At 35.6% G+C, this 26,457-nt stretch overlaps 1 protein-coding gene across 10 annotated transcripts in view; it reads right to left on the bottom strand.

Moving 5' to 3' along the window:
• Positions 1-26,457, bottom strand: part of TRIM37 (tripartite motif containing 37) — a 254,753-nt gene that overhangs the window by 188,035 nt on the left and 40,261 nt on the right. For 7 of the 10 annotated variants that reach the window (XM_041724289.1, XM_041724288.1, XM_041724287.1 and 4 more), the window contains 5 exons: positions 24,633-24,683; positions 23,190-23,271; positions 17,852-17,928; positions 5,711-5,785; positions 3,687-3,866 (listed from right to left, as the gene is read on the bottom strand). In XM_041724289.1, the coding sequence (XP_041580223.1) occupies positions 3,687-3,866; positions 5,711-5,785; positions 17,852-17,928; positions 23,190-23,271; positions 24,633-24,683 (465 nt within the window). The remainder of the gene's footprint in view (positions 1-3,686; positions 3,867-5,710; positions 5,786-17,851; positions 17,929-23,189; positions 23,272-24,632; positions 24,684-26,457) is intronic. The other 3 variants (XM_041724293.1, XM_041724294.1, XM_041724295.1) reach the window with 1 other exon arrangement.

Raw genomic sequence — 26,457 nt, 5'->3', positions numbered from 1 at the left:
CATGAAACAGGATCCAAACAGTAAAATATTATCAACCAAGCCTTGAATTTGTAACTATAAATTCTATAATTTAAGATTATTTGATTACATTTCTAGGTAAAATCCAAAATGAATTCAAGAGGTGCTGGCAATAACCATTTATATGTGTAGTTTACAAATTATAATGACATAACATTCTGAAAATTTATCTTCATGTCAGTTGTCTAAACTCAAACTATACTTTTCTAAAGCAATTACATTATGCATCAAGGTTAAGCTCCCAAACTACTAAAGTATATTTATTATAATAATCTAGATCAAATGCCATGTTGATCACGAGTTGGGAAGAAGACCATGCAATGCAAGAAAAGCAGAAGCTAATGCTTTCTTCTCTTCCCTTTCTTGCTTAGGTCAGACCTTATAAAAACAAGCAAAGCTTGTTTTAGACACTGCCCTTTTTCTTTCTCCTTTCCTCTGTTCTTGTATTTCTTACTCCTCAGTAAAACATTCCCTTAAAGGGTATGTCCTTTAAGGGAATCCCTTACTTGGGACTGCTTTACTGTCCCCAAAGAACTGCATGCTCTAAGTAACCAATATTCCTAACTCCTCCAGAGAGCTGCTTAAAACCAACTCCATATATCACAATATGGCATACTTCAGGTAAGGTTAGGAAAAAAAACAAGTATATTAAAGGATTTTAATGGATAAATTACAGGATCTCAATCTACCCAGTTAACTGTACTTTTAAAACGCTAATACTTACTAATGCAAAAAACCTCTACTATACCAAATAAGTGAACCTGAACCTATTTATGGTGAAAAAAACCTGTAGCAATATGTAAAGAGTGGAAGAGTCCTAAGAGGCAAGACTAACTTGGAGGCCTATAAATCACCCTTCCAGTCCTGATACCCTTATGTTAAATACTATTCCTTTTTTCGTAGGATTTTACAGCTAGTATAGGAATCCACTGACCATCTAAGAGTTCTCTGCAGCAGGTAATGGTTTTCAGGCAAGCATGCTCATGCTTTAGAGGATAGAGATTTATTCAATCACTATCCTAAATGGACACTGCCCAGTCAGTATACCTTGGTAAGACTTTCAAAAGGGTATTATCATCTTTGAAGTACTAATAAACTATACTCAATCCTGAATGTTATCAGGTGGTATGTCATTAAGCAGCAGGTAAAATTCTTTAAGTTTCTCAATTAACAAAAGGAGAATAAAATACATACTTATTCATATGTAGCTATAGAAAAACTTTAAATAACTTTTTTTAAAGTAGCTCCACACCCAGTGTGGAGCCCAATTCAAGGGTTGAACTTCTGATCTTAGGATGGAGACCTGAGCTGAAACCAAGAATCTGACACTTAACTGACTGAGACACCAAGGTGCCCCTTAACTAACTTTCTAATGAGTACATATAAAATGCCATCAGAATCTTGAACTGAAAAAAAAAAAAAAAAAAAGAATCTTGAACTGAGGCTTGAACATTTTCAGCAATCTCTCATTAAGTAAATATTATGAGTAATAAGATAATTCAAAGCCTACTGCCCACAATTCCTATGGCAATCTGTTTTATACTACTATTATAGCACTATCTTATAGAATAAACTGCTTTTATCTGTCCATTTCACCTTGAATTTCAAGAACAAAATCCATGTCTTATTCTTTCTTAATATTATTAACCAGAGGGATCCCTGGGTGGCGCAGCGGTTTAGCGCCTGCCTTTGGCCCAGGGCGCGATCCTGGAGACCCGGGATCGAATCCCACGTCAGGCTTCTGGTGCATGGAGCCTGCTTCTCCCTCTGCCTATGTCTCTGCCTCTCTCTCTCTCTCTCTGTGACTATCATAAATAAATAAAAATTTTAAAAAAGACATTATTGTTAAAAAAAAAATATATTATTAACCAGGCACAGACTCAGTAAATGTTGCTGAATAAATGATACAAAATATCGAAACAGAAATATGAGAAAAAGTTTACACAAATGGCTTAAATAAAGACTAAAAGTTGGGCTACAATACATTAAAAAAAGGAAACTCTATCACACAGATTACCACCAGAAGATTCAACGTTACTATGACTCTAATAAGGAGAGGAAAAAGACTTTTGTAGGTTGGTCAAATTGATGGTTGAGTAATTTTGCAATCCTCTGTATGGCTAAAGTGTGGAATAGCAACAAATTATTTCTTTTGGCAAATAATTTTTAAAAATACAAAACCCCTGAAAGGTTATAAAATGGAGTTAAAATAATTTCCCCAAAAGATGACAGAAACATTAATCTTTTTTCCTATGCTGAAAATCCAATAACCCCTTTTCACTTTTTCATTCTCCCAAGAACGTTATGAAGAACACATACTAGTAAAGGTTAATAGAACATCAAATCACATAGCATCCTCTAGAACAAAAAGCTCAGAGTAAGAGAAATTTAAGAGTCTACCAAATCACTTCCAAGAATAGCTTTGAAAATTGTTTTAATGGAACCTTCTTAAACTGTTAGACACTGTTCAAACCATTAATTGAATCTACTTTTTTAATACTCAAGTTCTAATTTTCATCATCAAATTAAAACATCATATAATGACGCTCCAAAATGTTGACTTGTAAAGCATACCCCAACATTAAATAAGGCCACCACTGTGGTTTTATAGTTAGTGTTTAGTGTCCTTTCTTGCAAATAACACACCAATTACTTAGTTTTCATCAATTTTCATCTCTATTCCCTTACTTTTAATTTGCTATTATCAAGAAGAAACTGAAAATTATTTTGTGAATTTAAGCTTGTAAAATCAGTCACCCAAATATAAGTGAACAAAATAAGCAGTTGATCTGTCACTATTTTTGTATTTTTTCTTTTTTTTTTTTATAAATTTTTTTAAAGATTTTATTTATTTATTCATGAAAGACATAGAGAGGCAGAGGGAGAAGCAGGCTCCCTGCAGGGAGGCCGACACGGGACCCGATCCCGAACTCCCAGGATCATGCCTTGAGCCAAAGGCAGACCCTCAACCATTGAGCCACCCAGGGGTCCCTATTTTTGTATTTCCAAATGGTGAGGTTGCAAAAAGTTCCCTAGGCAAATAAATGTTTCATTATTTATTGGAAGTAGTAAGTTTTCTTTTTATGGAATTGCTAACTAGATCTCAAAACATTTCTTTTTTTTTTTTTTTTTTAAGATTTATTTATTCATGAGAGAGGCAGAGACACAGGAAGAGGGAGAAGCAGGCTCCATGTGGGAGCCTGATGCCTGGAACTCCAGGATCATGACCCGAGCCAAAGGCAGACGCTCAACCGCTGAGCCACCCAGTCGTCCCTCAAACACATTTCTAAGTTACATTACTCACTACACAGGACTTCTGGAATAAAACAGTTAAAAACATAAGATCATAGTTAGTATGAATTTCAATATTCATCTTTGTTAAATGAATGAACTTTTTTTTTGAAAGATTGTGGACACATATGCAAGTGGTGGGGGAGGGGCAGAAGAGGGAGAAAATCCTAAACAGGCTCCACATTGTGCAAGCTTGATCTCACAACCCTGAGATTATGACCGGAGCCAAAAATCAAGAGTTGGACACTTAACCAACTGAGCCCTAAGTAAATGAACTCTAAAATAAAGGCACCCCAAATAAATGAACTCTAAAATAAAGTTCTGATAACATTATTCCCTCATGATAAAAACAACAATATTAAAATGTTTCCTATTACCTTAAAATCACTGTATCATTTTGTCGATTCAAGTATCCTTCATTTGCAAGTAAATCCAAACGGAAAAATCTATTATAACCCCAGCATTCTCCAACTTCAAAGTCAGATGCAAATTCTCGAATGATATTCTTGGTAGGATCATTGCAGGACTGATGAACCATCTCTACACGATACTCATATCTAAAATTGAAGAGCAAACTATTAATACAGCAAACTATTAATACAGAGTTAATAAACAAGAAGAGAAGACAGACATATCAAAACATTAAGTAGGTCATGAAGTTATTACCTGTGAAGAAATTGGCATATATAGTTACATTTCTTTCAGAAATGACTGCATCATTTATAAAGGCCCTAGTTTTAGGAATGGACTACCACAACATGATTGGCACTACATTCTTTTTACCTCTTAAAAATGTTTACCAATATAGCAGGTATAAAATAGCATCAGAAAACAAATAAATTTTGCATAAAACAGTACTTTCAAAGTTACTTTTGTTTTAGCAAAGCTATATATTTTTCCATATACTCATTACCTATATTTCTTCACATATAAAGATTCTGCCATTTCCACTGAGGTTCATAACCATTAAATTATAAATAATAAATTTTTAAATACTGTATTTTTCCAATTCAAGTTTGAATAAATAGTGTATTCAGAAATTCAAGCCTACAAAATTTTCTGAAAATAAGTATACATTTAAAAATCCAATACACTCAGACTTCCATAACTTATACTAAACTCCAAAGTCTTCAAACTCATTTTTACTAGAAAAATACTGTTATTTAAAGACAGAAAAGTGAAAAAATAAAGATAACCAGAAGGAACACTCAACAGTAGCCATAAAGTTTCCCTTCCTGGTGGAGATACATTTTTAAAAGAAAAACCGAATTGCTTACAACCTGCTATTTCTGCTGGCAAAAGCAAGGGGAAAAGATTGTAGCTCTTTACCTACAAATATCAGATGTAAAAATTTAAGAATTGTTAAATGGTTTTTATATTAGTATCATTCAAAATACATTATCAATATTGGTGGTACAAAGAACTAATCAATATGTAAGCTGTGATATTTTGTCCACTTCAAATTTAAGTAATGAAGCCAGCTCTATAGTATAAAAGATACCATTAAATGTCCAGAAATAAACCCAAATATCCATGCACATTTTTTGACAAGGGTCCCAAGATCATTCAATGGGGAAGACAAAGTCTCTTCAACAAAAATGGTGCTGAGAAAAGTGAATAGATACCTGCAAAAGAGTGAAGCTGGACCCTTAACTAATTCCATATATAAAAATTAACTCAAAATGGATCAATGACCTAAATATAAGGGCTTAAAATTATAAAACTCTTAAAAGAAAACACAGGGATAAATCTTCATGAATCGACTAAATTTAGCAATACATTCTTAAATTTGATTTTAAAAGTATGAGCAACAAAAGGAAAAACAGTTAACTTGAACTTCACAAAATTTAAAATGTTGTACATCAAAAGACATCATCAAGAAAGCAGAAGTGTTAGAGGTCAATTGGACACTTAGGTAGTCAGGGCTAGGGTCCTCAAAAAACAAAACAAACAAAAACAGGAAGCCAGGACTGCTAAGAGAAAACCGCACTAGCATCCTGTTTTATGGCTTAGACAAGGCCATAATAGCATCCTGTCTTGCAGCCTCTGTAGAAGTGATTTTTGCAAAACATTCTGAAACAAAAACAATTAACCATAAAACACTGGTCTCCATCACAAGTTGAGGCAGTTAAGTCTTCAGATGTCAGCCCAAAAACCCAACCACTACACATGAACAGTAACCTGATAGGTAGACAGGTGCATGATGCAAGCCCTGACTGGCACCCCTTAGTGGTCAATCTACAGGGGCCCACACTCAAAAGTGTTCCTCAAAAGAGCTTATAAAAACCCCTAAATTTGAATGCCAAAATGGCAACCCTCTTGGGTTTCCTTCCTCTCTGGGAACTTTGTACTATCACTCAATAAACTTGCTTTGCTGCCCATCACTCTTCATCTGGCCTACCTCTTCATTCTTCGAAAAGGCAGGACCAAGAGCCAAGGGCCAAGGGAACACCAATCATGTAACAAAAGGACAAACCTACAAAACGGGAGAAACTGCTGTCAAATCATGCAAATAAATGATAAGGGGCATTCAAAATATATAAAGAATTCCTATAACTCAACAACAAAAAGCAAGCACCCCATTTAATAATAGGCGGGGGGGGGGGGGGTGCGCCTGGGTGGCTCAGTTGGTTCAGTGTCTGTCTTCAAGCTGGGTCATGATCGCAGGGGCTCAGGGTAGTCTGCTTCTCTCTGTCCCTCCATCCCACTTATGCATGTGCGAACTCGCTCTTTCAAATAAATAAATAAAATCTTTAAAAAAATAAAAACAGGCAATGGACTTGAATAGACATTTCTCCAGACATACATAATGGTCAACAAGCACATGAAAAGATGTTCAACTTCACTGGTCATTAAGGAAATGCAAATCAAAATCACAATGAGATAGTACTTCATACTCACTGGGATGTCTCTAAAATATAATTAAAAATGGAAAATTATTTGGGACGCTTGGGTGGCTCACAGTTGGGCATCTGCCTTTGGCTCAGGGTGTGATCCCAGGATCCAGGATCAAGTCCCACATCGGGCTCCCTACAGGGAACCTGCTTCTCCCTCTGCCTATGTCTCTGCCTCTCTCTCTCTGTGCCTCTCATAAATAAATAAATAAATAAATCTTTTAAAAAATGGAAAATTATTAAGAGTTGATGAGGATGTGAAGAAATATGAACTCTCGTGCAGCCACTATGGAAAAGCTTGGCAATTCCCCAAAAATATTATAAACACAGAATTACCATTTACCTCAGCAATTCCACAAACAGATATCTATTCAAAAGTAACAACATTATGTCCCATATGAAACCTGTACACGAATATCTCAACAGGATTATTCATAATAACCAAAAGTTGGATACAACCCAAATAAATGTCCATCTACAGATGAACGGGTAAACAAACTGAAGTGTGTGTGTGTGTGTGTGTGTGTGTAAATAAAATGGGATAATATCCAGTCATATAAACGAATGATATATAAATAAAATGGGATAATATTTAGTCATATAAAGGAATGAAGTTCTGATATGCTTCAACATGGGAGAACCTTGAAAACACCAAACACAAAAGTATAGAAGCCAAACATAAAAGTCCCATTAAGGATCTTTTATATGAAAAATCTAGAACAGGCAAATACGCAGAGAAAAAAAGAATTGTAGTTATCCACAAAGAGAGGAAGAAAGGAAATAGAGAGCATTTACTTAATGGGTATGGTGTGTTCTGGGGTGATGAAAACATTCTGAAATTAGAGGTAGTGATGGCTGTACATGTGACGAAAATGTACTAAATTCCACTGAACTATATATTTTATTTTTAAAGATTTTGAGACATACACGTGTGTGTGTATATATATTATGTATATATACACATATACGTATATATGTGTACACACACACACACACACACACAACACAAGCGGGTTTGGAGGGAGGGCAGAGGGAGCAGGCTCTCCACTGAATAGGTAGGTAGCCTGATGGAGGGTTCGATCCCAGGACCCTGGGATCATGACCTGAGCCCAAGGCAGAACACTTAACTGACTGAGCCACACAGGTGCCCCTGAACTGTTATGTTTTAAAATGGTTAGCTATGTATTACATGAATTTCACCTCTAAAAAAATGAAATTTCTACTTCTATTTTTAAAATTAGTGAAACACACAGAGAAACAATCAAGGATATTGAAAATCTGGGAGTGGCAGGAGAACATTAATGCAGATGGTCAAATGTATCCAGGATCAAAATAGATTAAAGTTTAAAATCAATATAAAAAAGTGAAAACTCTGTATGAAAAACCATATGTTTGAAAAAAAATCATTCTTTTACTAGCATGACTTTTTTAGAATCATGGGATACAGATCTGTGTTTTTAATAAATGTGGGAATTAATCCAAGTTAAATTACTTACAAAGCATCTCAACCTTAAATTTGAATATTCTAACAAATTCTTTCCTTCTATCAAACTGAAGATCCAAATAAGTATGACAGCTGCTAACTTAAAAATTTTAATATTACTACATTTACTCTCCCAGGGAAAATTCAACTCTTTTCTTAAGCAACTCAAAGAAATTCCTTTCTCTAAAACAAGGCACTATATTAAAAGTCAATTCCAGGATGTCATTCATATGCAAATTTCTCCAAAAGCCTATACTTGTGTATGCTTAACACACATCTGTAGAGAGATTCTTAAACTAATGAAATTATGAAAGTATCTCTGCAGTGTCCCAGGTGATACTAAAATCTACTAGATAATGATACAATGATTTAAGATCTTAGCCTGTATTTTGGCAGTTAAACTACTGTTCAACTCTGAATTCCATAATTGAATGACATTTTAATATTAATGATAAGTATTCAAAACACTTGTCTAGGCTTACTGAAGTGTTAAGAGAATCAACAGATAATAAGATGTAATTTTATCAGAATAGAAAGGTCTCACTGAAGTATTTAGATAATCTCTAACAGCTATAGAAATCCTAATCTTTTTTCAACCTTAGTATCCAGAGTAATATTTCATTTTCACTGATAACATTATGCTGTTTGCAACATAATATGAACTTTAAATTCCTTAAGTATATACGGTCAACAATAAAAGCACAGAGATGAAATCAGTACCACAGGCAATAGAAATGTCACAAAATCTACCTATCAGTGAGAGAAAAAGGAAGAAACTTCTCAAGTCAAGAAACAGAGGTAGATCAAGAAATACCTTACTCAAGAGACAAAGAGAGGCCCAAGATTTATTTCATGGTATGAGCTGCTTATGATTCTGCCCACAATTAACCACGTTCCAACCAAAATGGCTGATTTCAGAGACTCAAACAGAACCTGGTAGTTATAAACAAACCAGAGATACCACCCCCCCCCGAATAAAAGTCTGTTTTAAAACAGATTGCTGTTAAACAATGCTGATCTTGAGTGAATAATTTACCGAAGCCATCACTGTATTACCAACTGCAAAATAGGACTAATAATATAACCTACAGTTCATAAGATGGTAGTAAAGCAAAATGGGTTATGTAAAGCACAGTGCTTGGCGCAAAGTATATATTTAGGAGTTAGCTGTTCTAGTAACAATACAGGTGAGTCCACTGTTTCAGATCACACAGGACATTTGGAGCTAAGCTGTAACTAAAACATACTTACAATTCAAAGACCAGAATCCTTTCCATATTACTAACATTATTCATAGTTTAACTCACCAGTAGTAACAAGAATATTCTGCATTAAGGTCAGTCTGTGCTGTCCTTGTTAAAGTATAGTCTGTGTGTCCCTGGGGGTCAGTCCCCATGATTCTTTTAGGGATCCAAAATGTCAAAACTATTATCGTAATATTGTTTGCCTCTTTCAAGTGGACACATGCACTAATGGTACAGAAGAATGGTAGTTAAAAATGTACCAGTAGTCATTATATTACTTGGTGCCACACACTTTCAGACAGAGAAAAAAAATACCAGTATCTCTTAGGAACTCTGATGAAGTAGTAAAATTGTTAACTGTTATTAAACCTTAACTCTTGTTAACACAAAATGGGAAACACACACATAATGTACTTGTGCTGCAAAGTGATGTACAATAGTTGTCTTGGAAAAATAACTTTAACTGAGTTGCAAGTTCATTAGCCACATTTTTCGGTCAAACATCAAATGAAAAAACAACAAACAATGATTATTTAGTTGTAGATACCCGGCAGACATTTTCTGGACCAAGTCAACTAAGGAAAAAATTGCCAGGATTGGTTGCCAATGACAAAACACAAGGATTCAAATAAAAAAAAATAAATAAATAAGGGACGCCAGAGTGGCTCAGGTGGTTGAAGCATCTGCCTTTGGCTCAGGATCCCGGAGTCCTCAGATTGACTACCACATCAGGCTCCCTGCAGGGAGTCTGCTTTTCCCTCTGCCTGTCTCTGCTTCTCTGTGTCTCTCATGAATAAATAAAATCTTTTAAAATAATAATAATAAAGTTCTGGAAAATCTGTATGTGCTATGTGAGCTTAAAAGCTTTCTGATAGGGCAGCCCTGGTGGCGCAGTGGTTTAGCGCTGCCTGCAGCCCAGGGCGTGATCCTGGAGACCCTGGATCGAGTCCCACGTCGGGCTCTCTGCATGGAGCCTGCTTCTCCCTCTGCCTGTGTCTCTGCCTCTCTCTCTCTGCATCTCTATGAATAAATAAATAAAATCTTTAAAAAAAAAAAAGCTTTCTGATACTTCAAGACTCTCTTGATGAAAATGGTAGTATATCTGCATTGTTACTACAGATTAGTCTGCATTTTTCTAGAGTTTTACCTAGGTGGACTCATATACATGGCTCTTTTTCTGTCTATTCTTTCATGAATAATCAATTTAAAAGGCATTCATATTGCTGCAGGTATCAACAGTCCATTGGTTTTTATTGCTGAGACGTATTCCACTATATGGACACACCAAAATTTATTTATTCATTCACCTGTTGATGAAATTAGGTTGATTCTATTTGGCTATTACAAACAAAGATGCTATGAATATTTGTGTAAAAGTCTTTGTATGGACATATAGTTCCTTTTCTCTTGGGTTAATGTCTAGGAGTAGTTTAGCTGAGTCATATAGTAAGCCTATGTTTAACTTGTTAAGAAATCACTAAATTTTACAAAAGTGGTTTTATCATTTTACATTTCCAGGAGGAATGCGCAAGAACTCAAATTTGTATATATTCTTATCAAAACTTGGTAGGAGCTTTTAATTTTAGCCATTCCAATGGGATATAGAGGTATCTATATTATGTTTCCAGTTCCCTAATAAAAACTGCAAGAGGATATACTGGTATCAGATTGCTTGTAAATTTCCATTTCCCTAATGACTAATGCTATTAATCATCCTAAATAGGCTTATTTTGCTGTCAATATATCTTAGTGAGGTGTATAACAAATGTTTTGACCACATGAGGAAGGGAGCTTGTTTATTTTTATTGTTGAGTTTTGAGAGTTCCTTATATATTCTGGCTAAAAGTCTGTGCAATTTGAAGAGAACTTCATGGTTTTCATGAAGTCTAATAAATGTGTTCTTTTATAGATGTGCTTTTGGTTTATGACTAAAATATCATTGCCTAACCCAAAGTCACAGATGTTCTCCTATAAGTTTTATTGTTTTAGAATTTAAATCTAGGATTGTAGTCAATTTTCAGTTAGTTTATGTATGTAGTATGAGGTATGGATACAAGTTTATGTTTTTTGCATAGAGATATCCAAGCATCAGACTATACACCCTCCGGAGCATAGCCTTTGCATCTTTATCAAAAATCTGCTCTTATGAATGTAGGTTTATTTCTGGACTCGAAGTATATTCCACTGATTAATTTTTCTATCCTTATGCTGATACTATGCTATATTAAGTTAGTAATGTAGCTTTATTATAAGTCTTAAAATTGTGTAGGTTTAGTCATCAAATTTTGATTTGTTTTTTCTAAGATTTATTTATTCATGAGAGGCAGAGAGAGAGTGAGCGAGCGGGGGGTGGGGGCAGAAACACAGGCAGAGGGAGAAGCAGGTTCCCTGTAGGGAGCCCGTTGTGAGACTCGATCCCAGGTCTCCAGGATTATGCCGTGGGCTGAAGGTAGCGCTAAACCACTGAACCACCCGACTGCCCTTTTGTTTTGATTTCAGTGATTTTCTCTATTGCTCTTTCAATTTTTATTTCATTGCTTTGTTCTTTATTATTTCCTTTTTCCAGCTTACTTTCCATTTAACTTGTTTTCTCTATTTTTTTTTTTTAAGAGAAAGGTAGAAAATCTTAAGCAGACTCCATACCCAGAGCACAAGCCCGAAGTGAGCCTTGATCTTACAACCCTGAAATTATGACCTGAGCTGAAATCAAGTTGGACACCTAACTGACTGAGGTACCCAAGCACCTCTTTTCTTTAATTTTTTAAGGTAGATCACTGATTTGAGACCTTTCTGTTTTTCATTTAACAGCTGATCCTCGAACAGTACAGGGGTTAGGGACACTGTTCCCCACATAGTCAAAACTGTTTAATGCAGGAATAGTAGGTGTGAACTATGACTTCTGATTCCCTGAAAACTTAATAGACCATCGTTGATGAGAGGTCTTACCAATAACATTAAGTTGATTTACATGTATTTGGTATGTTATGTTAACTACTATAGTCTTACAATAAATAGAGGAAAAAAATGGTAAAATCATAAGGAAAAGAAAATACATTTATAGTAATATAGTGTATTTATTTTAAAAATCTGCATTTAAATGAACCTGCACTTCAAATCCATGTTGTGCAAGGGTCACAGTATACTGGCATATATTGCTATAAGTTTCCCTCTACTTACTGCTTTAGCAGCATACTACATATTCTAATGTTTTCATTTTCATTCAGTTCAAAATATCTTTTAAAAATCCCTTATGATTTCTTTTTCTTTTTCTTTTTTAAAGAGTTTATTATCTATTCATGAGAGACACAGAGAGAGGCAGAGACACAGGCAGAGGGAGAAGCAGGCTCCCTGCAGGGAGCCTGATGAGGGGCTCAATCCCAGGACCCTGGGATCATGCCCTGAGCCAAAGGCAGATGCTCAACCCCTAAGCCACCCAGGCATCCCTTGTTGATTGCCTCTTTGATCTAGAGTTATTTAGAAATGTTTTACTTAACTTCCACATATTTCAGATTTTCAAAATATGTTAATATCTAAATTGATTCCACAATGGCAAGAGAACATAATTTGAATGTGTTGAATCCTTTTGGATTTACAGAGATACGTTTTATATCTCAGAATATGGTCTATCTTGATAAATAATCTGTGTGCACTTCTACTGTTTGGACAGTCTATAATTGTCAAACAGGACAGGGTGGGTAATACTGTTCACATGTACATTCCTGATGATTTTCTGCCCACTTATAATACTGATTAAGAGAAAAGCTTTTGTCTATTTCCCCTTGTATTTCTATTAGGTTTTGCTCCATGTATTTTGAAGATCTATTTCTGGGGCATAATTACATAAGTAAATGTTAAGAATTTTTATATGTCTTCTTCATTAACTGATCTTTATATCACTATGAAATAAACTTCCTTATCTCTGGTAATATTTGCTTTGAAATCTAATCTATGTTTGACTAGTACTAGTACGATATATCTTTATATTTAAAGTGTGTTTCTTGTGGGTAACATAAACTTGAGTTTTGCTTTTTTAGCCTATAGGAGAATCTCTACCTTTTAACTGGGTGTTTAGACCATTTACATGAATACATTTTGGTATTCTCCCATCTGTTCTTTTATTACCTATTAACTTTTTCTGTCTTCTTTAAGTATTTGTTTATAATTCCATTTTATCCCCTTTGTTGCTTTATTAGTTGTATGTCTTTGCATTTTAGTAGTGACTTTACAGTTTATAGTTCTGGTAGGCTGAATATTAACCTCCACCCCAAGACAGTCACATCCTAATCAATGGAATGTGCTGTTGTTACCTTTTATAACAAAAAAAGGGGAGCATGAAGCTGTGATTAAGCTAAGGACCCGCAGGTAAGGGAACTACCCTAGATAATCCATATGGACTCTATATGTAATCATGAGTGTCATCTTAAAAGGAAAGCAGAGAAAGACCTGACAGGAAAAAAAAAGGGGGGAGGAAGAGAGGGAGAAGGGAAAGTGGAAGAAAGGGAGAGAGGGAGAGAGAGAAGGCATTGTGATCAAATGCAGAAATGGAAGTGATATGGTCACAAGCCAAAGAATGCTGGCAACCCCAAAAACTAAGTCAAGGAATGGATTTTCCCCTCATGCCTCTGGAACTAGTACAACAGTACTGAAAACCTGATTTGGAGCTAACAGGTTTTAGATTTCTGGCCTCCAGAAGAATGATGGAAAACATAATTTGAATGTGTTGAATCCTATTGGATATTGAATATCCAATGTCTATTATTTTAAGCTGCCATGTTTGTGCTAATTTATTGCACAGCAGTATATATCTTTCGGACACCTGGGTGGCTCAGTAGTTGAGCATCTGCCTTTGGCTGTCATGATCTCAGGGACCTGGGATCAAGTCCTGCACTCCCCCATGGGGAGCCTGCTTCTTCCTCTGACTGTATCTCTGCCTCTCTCATAAATAAATAAAATCTTAAAAAAAATAGTATATATCTTTAAAATAATCAGAATCTAGCTTTGCTACTGTATCACTTCACATACAGTGTCAGAAACTTCTATTTCCATTCTCTATTCTTTTGGCCTTTATACTTCTGTTATGTACTTCTACATATGTTATAGATTTCAAAATACAATGTTATCCATGTTTAAACAGCCAATCGTCATTTAAAGTTATTTTTACAATGGACATATTTTAATTTACCCATGCAATTTCCAATTCTGGTAGTCTTTATTCCTTTGTTTAGATTCAGAAGTCCCAACTGGTATTATTTTTACTTCTATCTGAAGCATGTGCTTTAATATTTCATATAGTCTAGGGTAGCCCGGGTGGCTCAGCGGTTTAGCGCCACCTTTGGCCCAGGGCCTGATCCTGGAGACCTGGGATCGAGTCCCGCGTCGGGCTCCCTGCATGGAGCCTGCTTCTCCCTCTGCCTGTGTCTCTGCCTCTCTCTCTCTCTGTCGCTCATGAATAAAAAATATATACAAAAAATATTTCATATAGTCTAGGCATGAAAATGCCTTTATTTCACCTTTATTTTTAAAAATATATTTTTGCTGAATACAGAATTCTAGGTTGAGATTTTTCCTTTAACCCTTTCAAGATGTTGCTCTATCATTTCACTTGTATTCTTTCCAGTGACAAATCGAATTTCATCCTTATCTTTGTACCTCTATATATTTTTTTCACTATCAGTTTAAGATTCCTTGTTTATCTTTGGTTTTGAGCAGTTTGAATATGATGTGCTTTGGTGTTTTCTTCATGTTTCATGTGCTTGTAGTTGACTGAGCTTCCTGAGCGTGTTCAAGTATTCATCAAGTTTGGGAAACTAGGATGCCTGGGTGGCTCAGCAGTTAGTCTGCCTTTGGCTCAGGGCATGATCCCAGGATCCGGGATTGAGTCCCACATCGGGCTCCCCGTGGGGAGCTTGCTTCTCTCTCTGCCTGCCTCTGTGACTCATGAATAAATAAATCTTAAAAAAGAATAAAAGTTTGGGAAACTTTCACCATTGTTTTCTTCCCATCCCCTTGTTTGAGGACTTTTCATTATCTACACATTAAGCTGCTTTAAGATGTTCTATTGTTTTAAAATTCATTTCAGACAGTTTCTACTGCTGTGCCTTCAAGCTCATTAATCGTTTCTTTTGCAATACGTAATTTATGGTTCATGTTACCTAGTGTTCTTTTTATCTCAGATATTTTCAAGAAGTTCAATCTGAATCTTTTACATCTTTCTTTGTTTAAAGATTTATTTATTTATTTATTTATTTATTGAGAGAGAGAGAGAGAGAGAGAGAGAGAGAGCGCGCGCGCGCGCGCGAGGCAGAGACACAGGCAGAGGGAGAAGCAGGCTCCGTGCAGGGAGCCCGACGTGGAACTCGATCCTTGGTCTCCAGGATTAGGCCCTGGGCTGAAGGCGGTGCTAAACCGCTGCGCCACGGGGGTTGCCCTCTTTTACATCTTTCATATCTCTACTCAACTTTTGAAAAAATGGAAAAATTATAAAAATTGCCTTAAATGGCTTTTTTAAGAATACAATTGTCTTTTTTAAGACCTACAGACTTCAAAAAAGGCAAACAATACAAGTTTTCTCATCAATTATTTTGCTTTAGAATAAAATATATTAAAAGGTTTATTTTTAAGGGAACTAATAAAAATTAATTTGCTTTAATTTCTAATTCATAAAACATCAATAGAAATAACCCAAATGAAGAAAAATAGTTATTGCTCAATTTTGAATGATTATTCTCCCCATTATTATGTTTTCCTGCCTCTTTACATGTCAATTAATCCTTGACTGAAAAGGTATTGTAAATCTGATTTTGATGGATGCAGGATAAATTTTGACCTTATAAATTTTCTTGAGCTTTGCTTTGGGATGCAGATTCCTTACCCGGAAACAATCTGATCCTTTCAGGTCCTTCTTTTATTCTTTTATCTGTTAATGGGTTGGGAGCACTGCTCAGTCTAGGACTCACTGTTCTCCACTACTGAAGCAAAAATTTCCTGAATACTTTACTTAGTGCCCCATGAATTATAAGTTTCTCCACTACAGTAGTGAGAACAACATAGTTATTGCCTTTTATGAGCATCAGGCACCACTCCCTTTAATCTTTCAGATGGTTCTTTCCCCAACCTCAGGGAGTTTCCTCACATGTATGCTCTGATCAGTACTCTGTGAATACTTAAGGGAATCCTCCACACATCTCTGGAGTTCTCTGTGCAGATCTCTTTCTGGAATTCTATCCAATACATTCTAGCTGCACTAGTCTTCCTGGACACTCAGCACTACCTCCTCAAACTCAGGGAATCTGTCGGAATCTACCTCAGTTCTCCCTCCCTATGTTATGGCCTAATAAAAACTCTTTCAAGGTGGTAAGCTGAGGCAATCACACAGCTTATTTGTCTATTTCTTATCGCTAAGTAACTTTCATTTGTTGCCTAACGTCCATTATCTAGAAAATGTTGCTTTTCTTCTTTATTTGGTTGTTGCAGCAGAAAGGGTTATCTTTCATTACACTCTATTATAGCTAGAAACAGACATCTCATACCAAACCAACACATTTTAGTGCAATAGAGTAAAATAAAATTCACTGACATGACTCTAGATTCCACATTACAAATTACATTTAATGAATACAATTTGTTCAACTTCTGTGTAATATCAAAAATAATTCACAATGATCTAAAACTGCTTTTCTAAACGTTCCTTTAGCAAAAAGTAGATTATAAAGGTTTCCAAGAACTGGGGAGAAGGGGAAATGAGATGTGACAGCTAATGGGTCTCTCCATGGAGTGATGAAAATGTTCTGAAATTAAGTATCAGTGTTAGTTATAGCACTCACTGGATATACTAAAATCTACTGAATTGTGCACTTATTTGTTTTTTTTTTTTTTTTAAGATTTTATTTATTTATTCATAGAGATGCAGAGAGAGAGAGAGGGGCAGAGACACAGGCAGAGGGAGAAGCAGGCTCCACGCAGAGAGCCCGACGTGGGACCCGATCCAGGGTCTCCAGGATCACGCCCTTGGCTGCAGGTGGCGCTAAACCGCTGCGCCACCAGGGCTGCCCAATGCACTTATTTGTAAGGTTAATATTATAGTATATGAATTGTACCTCATCAAAAAACCGCTTTTTCCAACTAACTACCCATGATATTCAAAATCTGTGAGGCGGGATCCCTGGGTGGCGCAGCGGTTTGGCGCCTGCCTTTGGCCCAGGGCGCGATCCTGGAGACCCGGGATTGAATCCCACATCGGGCTCCCGGTGCATGGAGCCTGCTTCTCCCTCTGCCCGTGTCTCTGCCTCTCTCTCTCTCACTGTGTGCCTATCATAAATAAATTAAAACAAACAAACAAACAAACAAAACAAAACAAAACAAAACAAAATCTGTGAGGCTAGATTTTAAACATTTGCTGCAACCAAAATAACTTATTGCAACAAAAATGAATAGAAGCCAATGTGAGGATCCAGTTGTCTTTCTTAATGCCATACATTAAGAGATTTCCCAAAACGCAAAATAATACAAGTTTTCTTGCCAAGTATTATTTTGCTTTAGAAAAATAGGTATCTTTCACAAGAATGTTATTTATGTTAGTATGCAATAGGTTATTATTTTTAAGTGAACATATAAAATTTTTTAAAATAAAAAAAATTTTTAAGTTTTCTCAGTTTGAATTTCTAACTCAGAAAATATCAACAGATAGAATCCGTTAAGACATGCACACACACATGCACACAGACACACACCTCTTTGGGGTTTACAATAAAATTTAAGAGTATCAAGAGTCTTTAAAGGCATCGAGTTTGAGAACTGCCAGGGGTTCAATTATCAGTACACATCTTTACAGACATAACAATAATTAACAATAGTTAATAAAAAATCCTAAGAGGAATGTATGTAAAGACACACTTAAGACTGTTATTTATTACATGTCTTACTTGGAAGTTTCAGGTAAGCCAGCTGACAGTTCCAGAAACACAGACAAGTAGTAACCACGAACAACTCCATTTCCATCCTTAAAAAAAGGAAAGAGTCAACTATACTTCAATAAATAAAAAAAGAGAGAGATGTTACACAGATACAAATTCTAGATCAACTTAAACGTAAAAAACTAAGCCACAATGAAACAAACACAGATTAATATCTCATATTTGGATTGGGAAATACTTCTAAGCTTAAAAGCAGTGACAGAGATAATAAAAAAACAAAACAGATTTGAGTCTATAACAATTTAAATCTTTTCAACATTAAAAAAACCCACAAAAATATTAGGGCATTTCAAAGGAAACTGTCAACAACTATGATAAGAGTTCTAACATACGGGCAGCTCTGGTGGCTCAGCGGTTTAGCGCCACCTTCAGTCCAGGGCCTGAGCCTGGAGACCCAAGATCAAGTCCCACATCAGGCTCCCTGCATGGAGCTTCTCCCTCTGCCTGTGTCTCTGCCTCTCTTTCTGTGTGTCTCTCATGAATAAATAAATAAAATATTAAAAAAAATAAAGAGTTCTAACATATACAAAACTCTTAAATATCAGCCTCCAAGAAAAGTGAAACACCAAAGAAAAATATGGAAAAAAAAAAACCCGACAAGGTAGGAGACAAAAAACAATATTTAATATAAAAAATGAGTAAAACAGAAAAAAGGTAACACTTGATGTTGAAAGTAATCTAATTTCTATATAACGTCTTTATGTTAGGATTCCATATAAAAAGTCTGTATGAAGATTAAGTTGTGTAAATTTATATTACAGAGATGTTCAGAAAGACACTAACTCCCTTCTCTGTTTCTCCAGTACTTTGCCCACATTTACCTTTTTTAATGACTATCATCATTGTAACTACATATATAAACATTTGTTTCACCAACCAGACTGTAAGGACTGAGGAAAGGATTCTTATTATTCATCTCCAGTATCTCTTGGGATATGACTTACTAACCCCTTCATTTCTAGGCCACTTTGCTCCAAAAAGTCTCGAGGAAGCTTTCAGGGTTAGACAAGATAATTCTTCAATACTAAAAAATAAATGAATCATCAAATGACACAAAAAATTACACATTGTGTGACCCCATTATATGTTCTGGAAAAGCAAAACTATACTGACAGAGGGGCTAGGAAGAGAGAAAGAAGGGATTAGTTTAAAAGACAAATCAGATAACATTTGGGAATAATAAAAACCTGACTGTGGTAATCATCATATGACTATGTTTGTCAAAACTTGCTAAAATTATTAAGTTTTATGGAATATAGTTTATATCACAAATTATGCTCATTTTAAAAATTAGTAAAAAAAAAGTTGTTATAATTTGGGGTGCCTGAGTGGCTCAGTTAGTTCAGCATCTGAAGTTCAGATTTGTAAGTTCAAGTCCATGCTGGGTGTGGAGCCTACTTAAAAATAAATAAATAAATAAGTAAATGAATGAATGAATAAATAAATAACTATTAAAAAAAATTGATACACTTGTTCTAATGGCTGAACTTTTTTCTTCTAAATTATATTACTAGAACAATTCCCCTGGATTAAATTAAACAGAATAAACATTTTTACTCCTGATCTTTATCAGCTCATATTAGAAATTTCTTTTTTTATTGATCATAATTTTAAGGAAAATGTTTTACTACCTTATGTACGTGCCAGATCCAACAACAAAAAACTAGCTTTAAGATTTTTCATAAGGCAGAGGATTTTAAAAATATTGCAGCAATGGCAATATAGTTTACATAACTCTCTAAATCCAAACAGAAAACACAAAAACAAAAGTAATTGGACAGAAAACCCAAAAGCTCACCAAGAACATTTATAACAAACCAGATGATAGATTATCTCTACAATTCCCAAAATACAAGCAGATAAAAATATATCAATTACAATAAAAAAAAATTACAATCATTAAGACTAGTATGATATAAACATCTGCATGGGAGAAAGGACCTCTCCTTTCTTAATGCTACGGTGCATTTAATGAACCAGATAACAGGAAAACCACAAAATGGCAGTTAGCCACCGAAAAGCCTCCCAAACCAAATACAATAGCTGAAAATGGAATGGGCTGCTCAATGGATTACCGATGGGAGTACAAGGAGGCCTTACATTAAAAACTCTGAGAATTAAATGCAGTCAGGTCACTCTAAACTCTTGTAAATGAATACACAAGCACCTTTCAAGACAGGTCTCAAATTATGAATAAAGTGCTAAAAGTGAAATAAAAATTAAATAGCAGAGAAATAATAAAAGCAAAGAAGGGCAGAGCTAGGACATCTCTCAGAAAATAAGGCACAGTAGTTATTTTTGATTGCCTTATCACACTGGATAGCTCCATGCAAACGAAACTGGGTCCCTAGTTCATGTACAAAATTAACTCAAAATGGATCAAAGATCTAAATGTAAGTCCTAAAACTATAAAGCTTTTAAAAGAAAACAGAAGCTTTAGGACATTAAATTTGATAAGGAGGGGATGCCTGGGTGGCTCAGCGGTTGAGCGTCTGCCTTTGGCTCAGGGTGTGATCCCAGATTCTTGGGATTGAGTCCCGCATCGGGCTCCTTGCATGGAGCCTGCTTCTCCTCCCTCTGCCTGTGTCTCTGCCTCTCTTTCTATGTCTCTCATGAATAAATAAACAAAATTTTAATTAGATAAGGATTTCCTGGCTATGAAGCCAAAACCAGACAAATTGAACTACATCAAAATTTAAAACTTCTGTGCATCAAATGTCAAAAGGAACCTATAGAATGGGAGAAAATATATGTAACTCATGTATCTAATAAGGGGTCAATATTCAGAATATATAAAGAACTCCCACAACTCAACAACAACTAAATTTTCAAATGGGCAAAGGACTGGAGTACACATTTCTCCAAACAGGATATACAAATGGTCAACAAGCATATGAAAAGATGCTCGATATTACTAATCAATAGGGAAGCATAAATCAAAACCAAATTATCACCTCATGCCCATCAGAATGACTGCTCTCAAACAAACAGAGAACAGGAACGCCTGGGTAGCTCAGCGGTTGAGTTGTCTGCCTTTGGCTCAGGGCGTGATCCTGGAATCCCAGGATCGAATCCCACATCAGGCTCCCTGCATGGAGCCTGCTTCTCTCACTGTCTGTTCACAGCAGCACTATCCACTATGGCTAAGAGGTAGAAGCAACCCAGTGTCAATCAACAGATGAAGGGATAAACAAAGTGTAGTATATGATCAAACTGACAGTAGAATTAAGAGTTCCTATCCTGAGATATTTGTGTCTGTCAGGTAAAATAAAGCAAATGAGTAACTGATATGAGCTGATATGAGATATTCTAATTCTGTAACTTCCAAAAGATTAAAGAAGTAGGATTCCTACAGTGCAAGGAAACACAGGTGTAATAGGAGATTAGGTAAAAAAAAAACAAAAAACAAACCTATAATCCTGAATTTTTTTTTGTTTTTGTTTTTTTAAAGATTTTATTTATTATTCATGAGAGACAGAGATTGAGAGAGAGAAAGGGAGAGGCAGAGACATAGGCAGAAGGAGAAGCAGGCTCCATGCAAGGAGCCCAAGGTGGGACTCGATCCTGGGTCTCCAGGACCACGCCCTGGGCTGAAGGTGGCGCTAAACCGCTGAGCCACGGGGGCTGCCTTTATCACTCAATTTGATGTTTAACTTAAAACTGCTCTAAGAAATAAAAGTATATTAAATAAATTTAAGATAAATAAATGCAGATTTCCCCATTTACAAATACTCACATATATTAATCTATGTATTTCCTACCTCTGTCCACTAAGGAGGCCTAGAAACTGTCACCAACTTGGTATAAACAAGCATCCCTCGTAGTTTAGTTTTGAAATACCACTTCCCCACTGAAAGGAATCAGGACTCTTTGAATAAAATGGCCAATTCCAGATATGGAGTAGGAAATGTATGAGATAAGCCTAGAGCATCTTGCCATGTTAGAGTAAAAGGAAACTACTAGAGTCACCATTAGGGACTTTAAGGGTCAGAGCAAAGTAACAAAGCAGTCAACTTAAAGAGCTTATATATGTATAAATCTCTGAGTTCATAATGACATTTTTTAAAAAACCCAGTTGATCACTTCCAGAAAATAATAAGGAAAATTGGTAAATAACAGGAACAAATCCTGTTTCTTCTTTATGAACTATAATAGTAGGTAACCAAATAATAGATAATGGGAAGCTTCTCCTAGAAAAATATCTTTATAAAAGTATTACAATAAATGAAAAATGAGAATATCTCTATTTTACAACATATGTAGGCAATGAGCATTGATAATGGCCAGTATCACAAAAAAAAGAGATGGAACTAGACATGATGGGTTAAAAATACACTACTGCTTATACTCTTTTCATCAGAATCAATTATACATCTCATCATGCCACTGCATCTAGCTCCCACTTTACAGAAAATACCTAGGTCAAAGAAACATAATGAAATGCACTGTAAGTATGCAATGCACATACATGTATTTTTTTATGGCTTTCTGTATCTATATTTTTATTTTAAAAAAAGACTTTTAAAATAAGTATTTTAAACATGTCTTCTAAAAAGAAGTATCTTCCTAGAAGCAAGAAATAGAATTCAGTAAGTTCAAGATTCATACTGTTCACATTTAACTCATTTTTTGGTTACCCTTAGTAATAAATATGTCCTTAAAAAAAAAAAAAAGTGGGATCCCTGGGTGGCGCAGCGGTTTGGCGCCTGCCTTTGGCCCAGGGCGCGATCCTGGAGACCCGGGATCGAATCCCACATCGGGCTCCTGGTACATGGAGCCTGCTTCTCCCTCTGCCTGTGTCTCTGCCTCTCTCTCTCTCTCTCTGTGACTATCATAAGTAAATAAAAATTAAAAAATAAATAAATAAAAAATAAAAATAAATTTAAAAAAAGTCATTAACTTTCGTTACTCCACTAAAAAAGTGAACCAAGAAGCATCTCTCTTCTGCTATATGGAATACTGCGTAATTCATGAATTGCTTAAAAAAAAAAAAACCACACAGATGTTCAAATTAAAAAAAAAAAAAAAAGTGGGGGCTCCAGCGTGGCTCATTCAGTTAAGCATTCAACTCTTGATTTTGGCTCAGGTCATGAGACCAAGCCCTACGTTGGGCTCTGAGGTGGGTGTGGAGCCTGCTTGAGATTCTTTCTCTCCCTCTGCCCCTCAACCCTTGCTTGCTCTGTCTCTCTCTCAAAAAAAAAAAAAAAAAGGGGCGGGGGGGACCAGCATGCTACAGAACTCTGAAAGACCTTGGTTTCAAAATTTATTAGAAATATGAAAAACTTACTGGGTAAACTTTTAACCTCCAACAAAGTCCTGAAACTTGAAGAGGTGGACTGTAAACAGGGTCTGCTCTCTGACGCAAAGTGCTGAAGTAAAAGAAAACCAACCAAATCCCAAGATCAAAACGGTTGTGAAAAAACAGCAGGCAAAACCAAACTCCAAGCACATTTTTTAACTTATTTGTAGCCTTAAACAAGTAAATGAAGGTCAATGAACAAATTGAGATTCTGCTGTATAAATTTATATATACTTACACTCTGAAACAAAAGAAAATTTAATGATACTGAAATATTCAGCATTATCTTCAGTTTCAAGTTTAAAAAAAATTCTCAAAACTGCAACATTCAAGGGGCACCTAGGTGGCTCAGTTAAGTGTCTGACTTCAGCTCAGGTCATGATCTCAGGGTTCTGGATAAAGCCTTGTGTCAGGTTCCCTGCTCTGTGGAGAAATTTGCTTCTCTCTCTCTCTCTCTCTCTCTTTGAGATTGAGTCCCACTTCGGGCTTCATGCTCAGCAGGGAGTGTGCTTGTCCCCTTTCCCTCTCCCTTTGCCCCTTCCCATTTGTGTGCACTCTCTAACAAAATCCTTAAAAAAAATAAATAAATAAAACTGTGGCATTCAAAGGAAAAGGAGAATATAAAAATAAAACCAAGTGTCCTGAATTTAATTACCACCTCAACAAGCAATCTTTCACCATTAAAGAAAAGAAAAAAACATGTCTCTTCTTCATATCCCTGTAGTACAATTATCCTTTTCTTATATAGAAAAACTTAAGAAATGTGCTAACTCTTAATATATGTGGAGATATCCTCAGAAAGTTTATATATTTTAGCCACAAAATTATCCCATAAGACAAATGGGAAGTGGTAATAGTTTCACAGTTTGGCCTTATATTGATGGTCATCATCATCTCCTGGAATTTCTCTCCCCAAGGAAAAGTCTTTTATTTCTTGGTTCTCCATTTCCAAGCGGTCTTTGAAGATAGGTCCCTTAAGATCTCTGTGTTCTAAGATCCTTGCTTCTAATCTTAGAGAAAATGCAGTAAAAGCTAACAAAATAACTTACAAGTTACAAAGCCTACAAATTTCTTACAATAATGTCCTCTCATCCATAATATCTCACTTTCAGCTAAGATAAATGGGCTCCTTCCCACCCCTCTTATTTCTGAGGATGGGTGGTAGGGCCCAACGACTTTAATAATCCCTTTTGCCCCACCTTAGCAAAGGCTAAGTGGATCCTCAGCTTTAAAGAAATGGTTCCTTTTCCCAGACCAGAGAAGCAGTATGTCCTGAAGATATAATACAATTCAGACAAATGACCTATATGTTTCTAATATGAAACTTTTTCTTCTAAGATTACATATGGAGTGACACAGTTCATTAGGTTTGCATCCTACCCCGGAATGATACCTTCCTGTATAAAACTTGAGTTGTCAAAAAACTCTTACCTGAAATTTTCTAGAACAAAAGTTGCTGAATCATAAGATGGTACTAATTCACTAAAAAGCAAAAAGGAAAAAAATTATTTGGCTTATTAAGTTTAAAGTTTTACTTAGTTAAAAACCAAAGTTAAGTCCCTTGGTAAGATCTTTAAAATGCTGTTAAACTAAGTCCCTAAGAAACAGTGTTAAATCCTTAATTAAACCATTAAATCAGTGGAATTCATAAACCATCAAAAGCTGACATCAAAAGTTCACAATTAGAGACTCAACAAATACTTTATAGTTGGCTTTTTTTAGAAACAATATATGATTAAATATTAAAATAGCATATGAAGCTTTTGAAAGTATTCAAGGAAACAGGGAAAGGAAGAAATGAGTGCCTAGGCTGGAAACCTAAAATATGAAATAGATATAAACAGGTTTAAAAAAAGTCAAAAGAGGGATCCCTGGGTGGCGCAGCGGTTTGGCGCCTGCCTTTGGCCCAGGGCGCGATCCTGGAGACCCGGGATCAAATCCCACGTCGGGCTCCCGGTGCATGGAGCCTGCTTCTCCCTCTGCCTGTGCCTCTGCCTCTCTCTCTCTATCTCTCTGTGACTATCATAAATAAATAAAAATTAAAAAAAAAAAATTTAAAAAAAAAAAAATAAAAAATAAAAAAATAAAAAAAAAATAAAAAAAGTCAAAAGAAACAACAAAAGGCATCACAATAAATCTGAAAACTTCCTTCTCTAGAACAAATTATGAGGAATATTGACATTCTTAAATATTTTAAGTCCTTACTATATTAAAAATATTTACTAGCAAATAAATCTATACGATTTTGTAGAGTAAGAATACATAATCACATGGGGGCAAACAGAGTGGATAAGCATATTAACAGTTTCTTGACACGGCAAGATTACCGCAGGCAACTTAAAGCTCCATACAGTCTTCTCCAAAGAGAACTGAGCTACACAAAACCACAGGATATACCCTTAGATCATGTGAATAGTTTTTTCTCAAATTGTCATTTGAACACCTCAAAAGTTAGAGTCAGTAAAACATTTACGATAAGAACACTATTGTAGATAATATACATAGTATTATATATTTAGTAAATAAAATTATAAATTTACCAAAAAGATCTACTGCAAGCCATCTCACTACATCTTCAGATATATCTTCTAAAGTTTAATTCATGAAAATTTATTACCAAAATAAGATATAACATCTATAGCATTTTCATACTGTGACAGTGCCTAAAAAAAAAATCAGTGATTTGCCAGAAAAACACAGCATAGATTTAAAAATATATTACTTGTGGGGGAGGGAGGGCACTGCCTAAGTGGCTCAGTCGGTTGAGCATCCACCTCTTATTTTCAGCTCAAGTCATGATCTCAAGGCCATGTGACTGGTGTCTGTGTGAAGTTGTCTCTCTCTCCCTTTGTCCCTACCCCTGGTCCTGGTCCTGGTCCTGTGAGCGTGCTTCTCTCTCTCTCAAAGAAGTAAAATTTTTAAAAATACATAATGTTTATTTCATGGTAAGTGTGTACAGATAAATACCTTGTATCTTTTTCATAGTAAGTAGATGAAGTTTATCCTGCAAGAGTTAACTATATAGCTACTATCCTACTGTCAAGCACCTCTTGGGGATCCCTGGGTGGCTCAGCGGTTTAGCACCTGCCTTCAGCCCAGGGCATGATCCTGGAGTCCTGGGATCCAGTCCTGGGAGCATTAAACAGGATGCATTATACAGCTGACCCTTGAACAACATAAGTTTGAATTGTATAGGCTCACTCATAATCAGATATTTTTCAATATAACATGGTACAGCAAATGTATTTTCTCTTAT

The sequence above is a fragment of the Vulpes lagopus genome, chromosome 12 (genome assembly GCF_018345385.1).
Source record: "Vulpes lagopus strain Blue_001 chromosome 12, ASM1834538v1, whole genome shotgun sequence".
Lineage (NCBI taxonomy): Eukaryota > Metazoa > Chordata > Mammalia > Carnivora > Canidae > Vulpes > Vulpes lagopus.
This window is presented reverse-complemented; position numbering and strand designations above follow the sequence as displayed.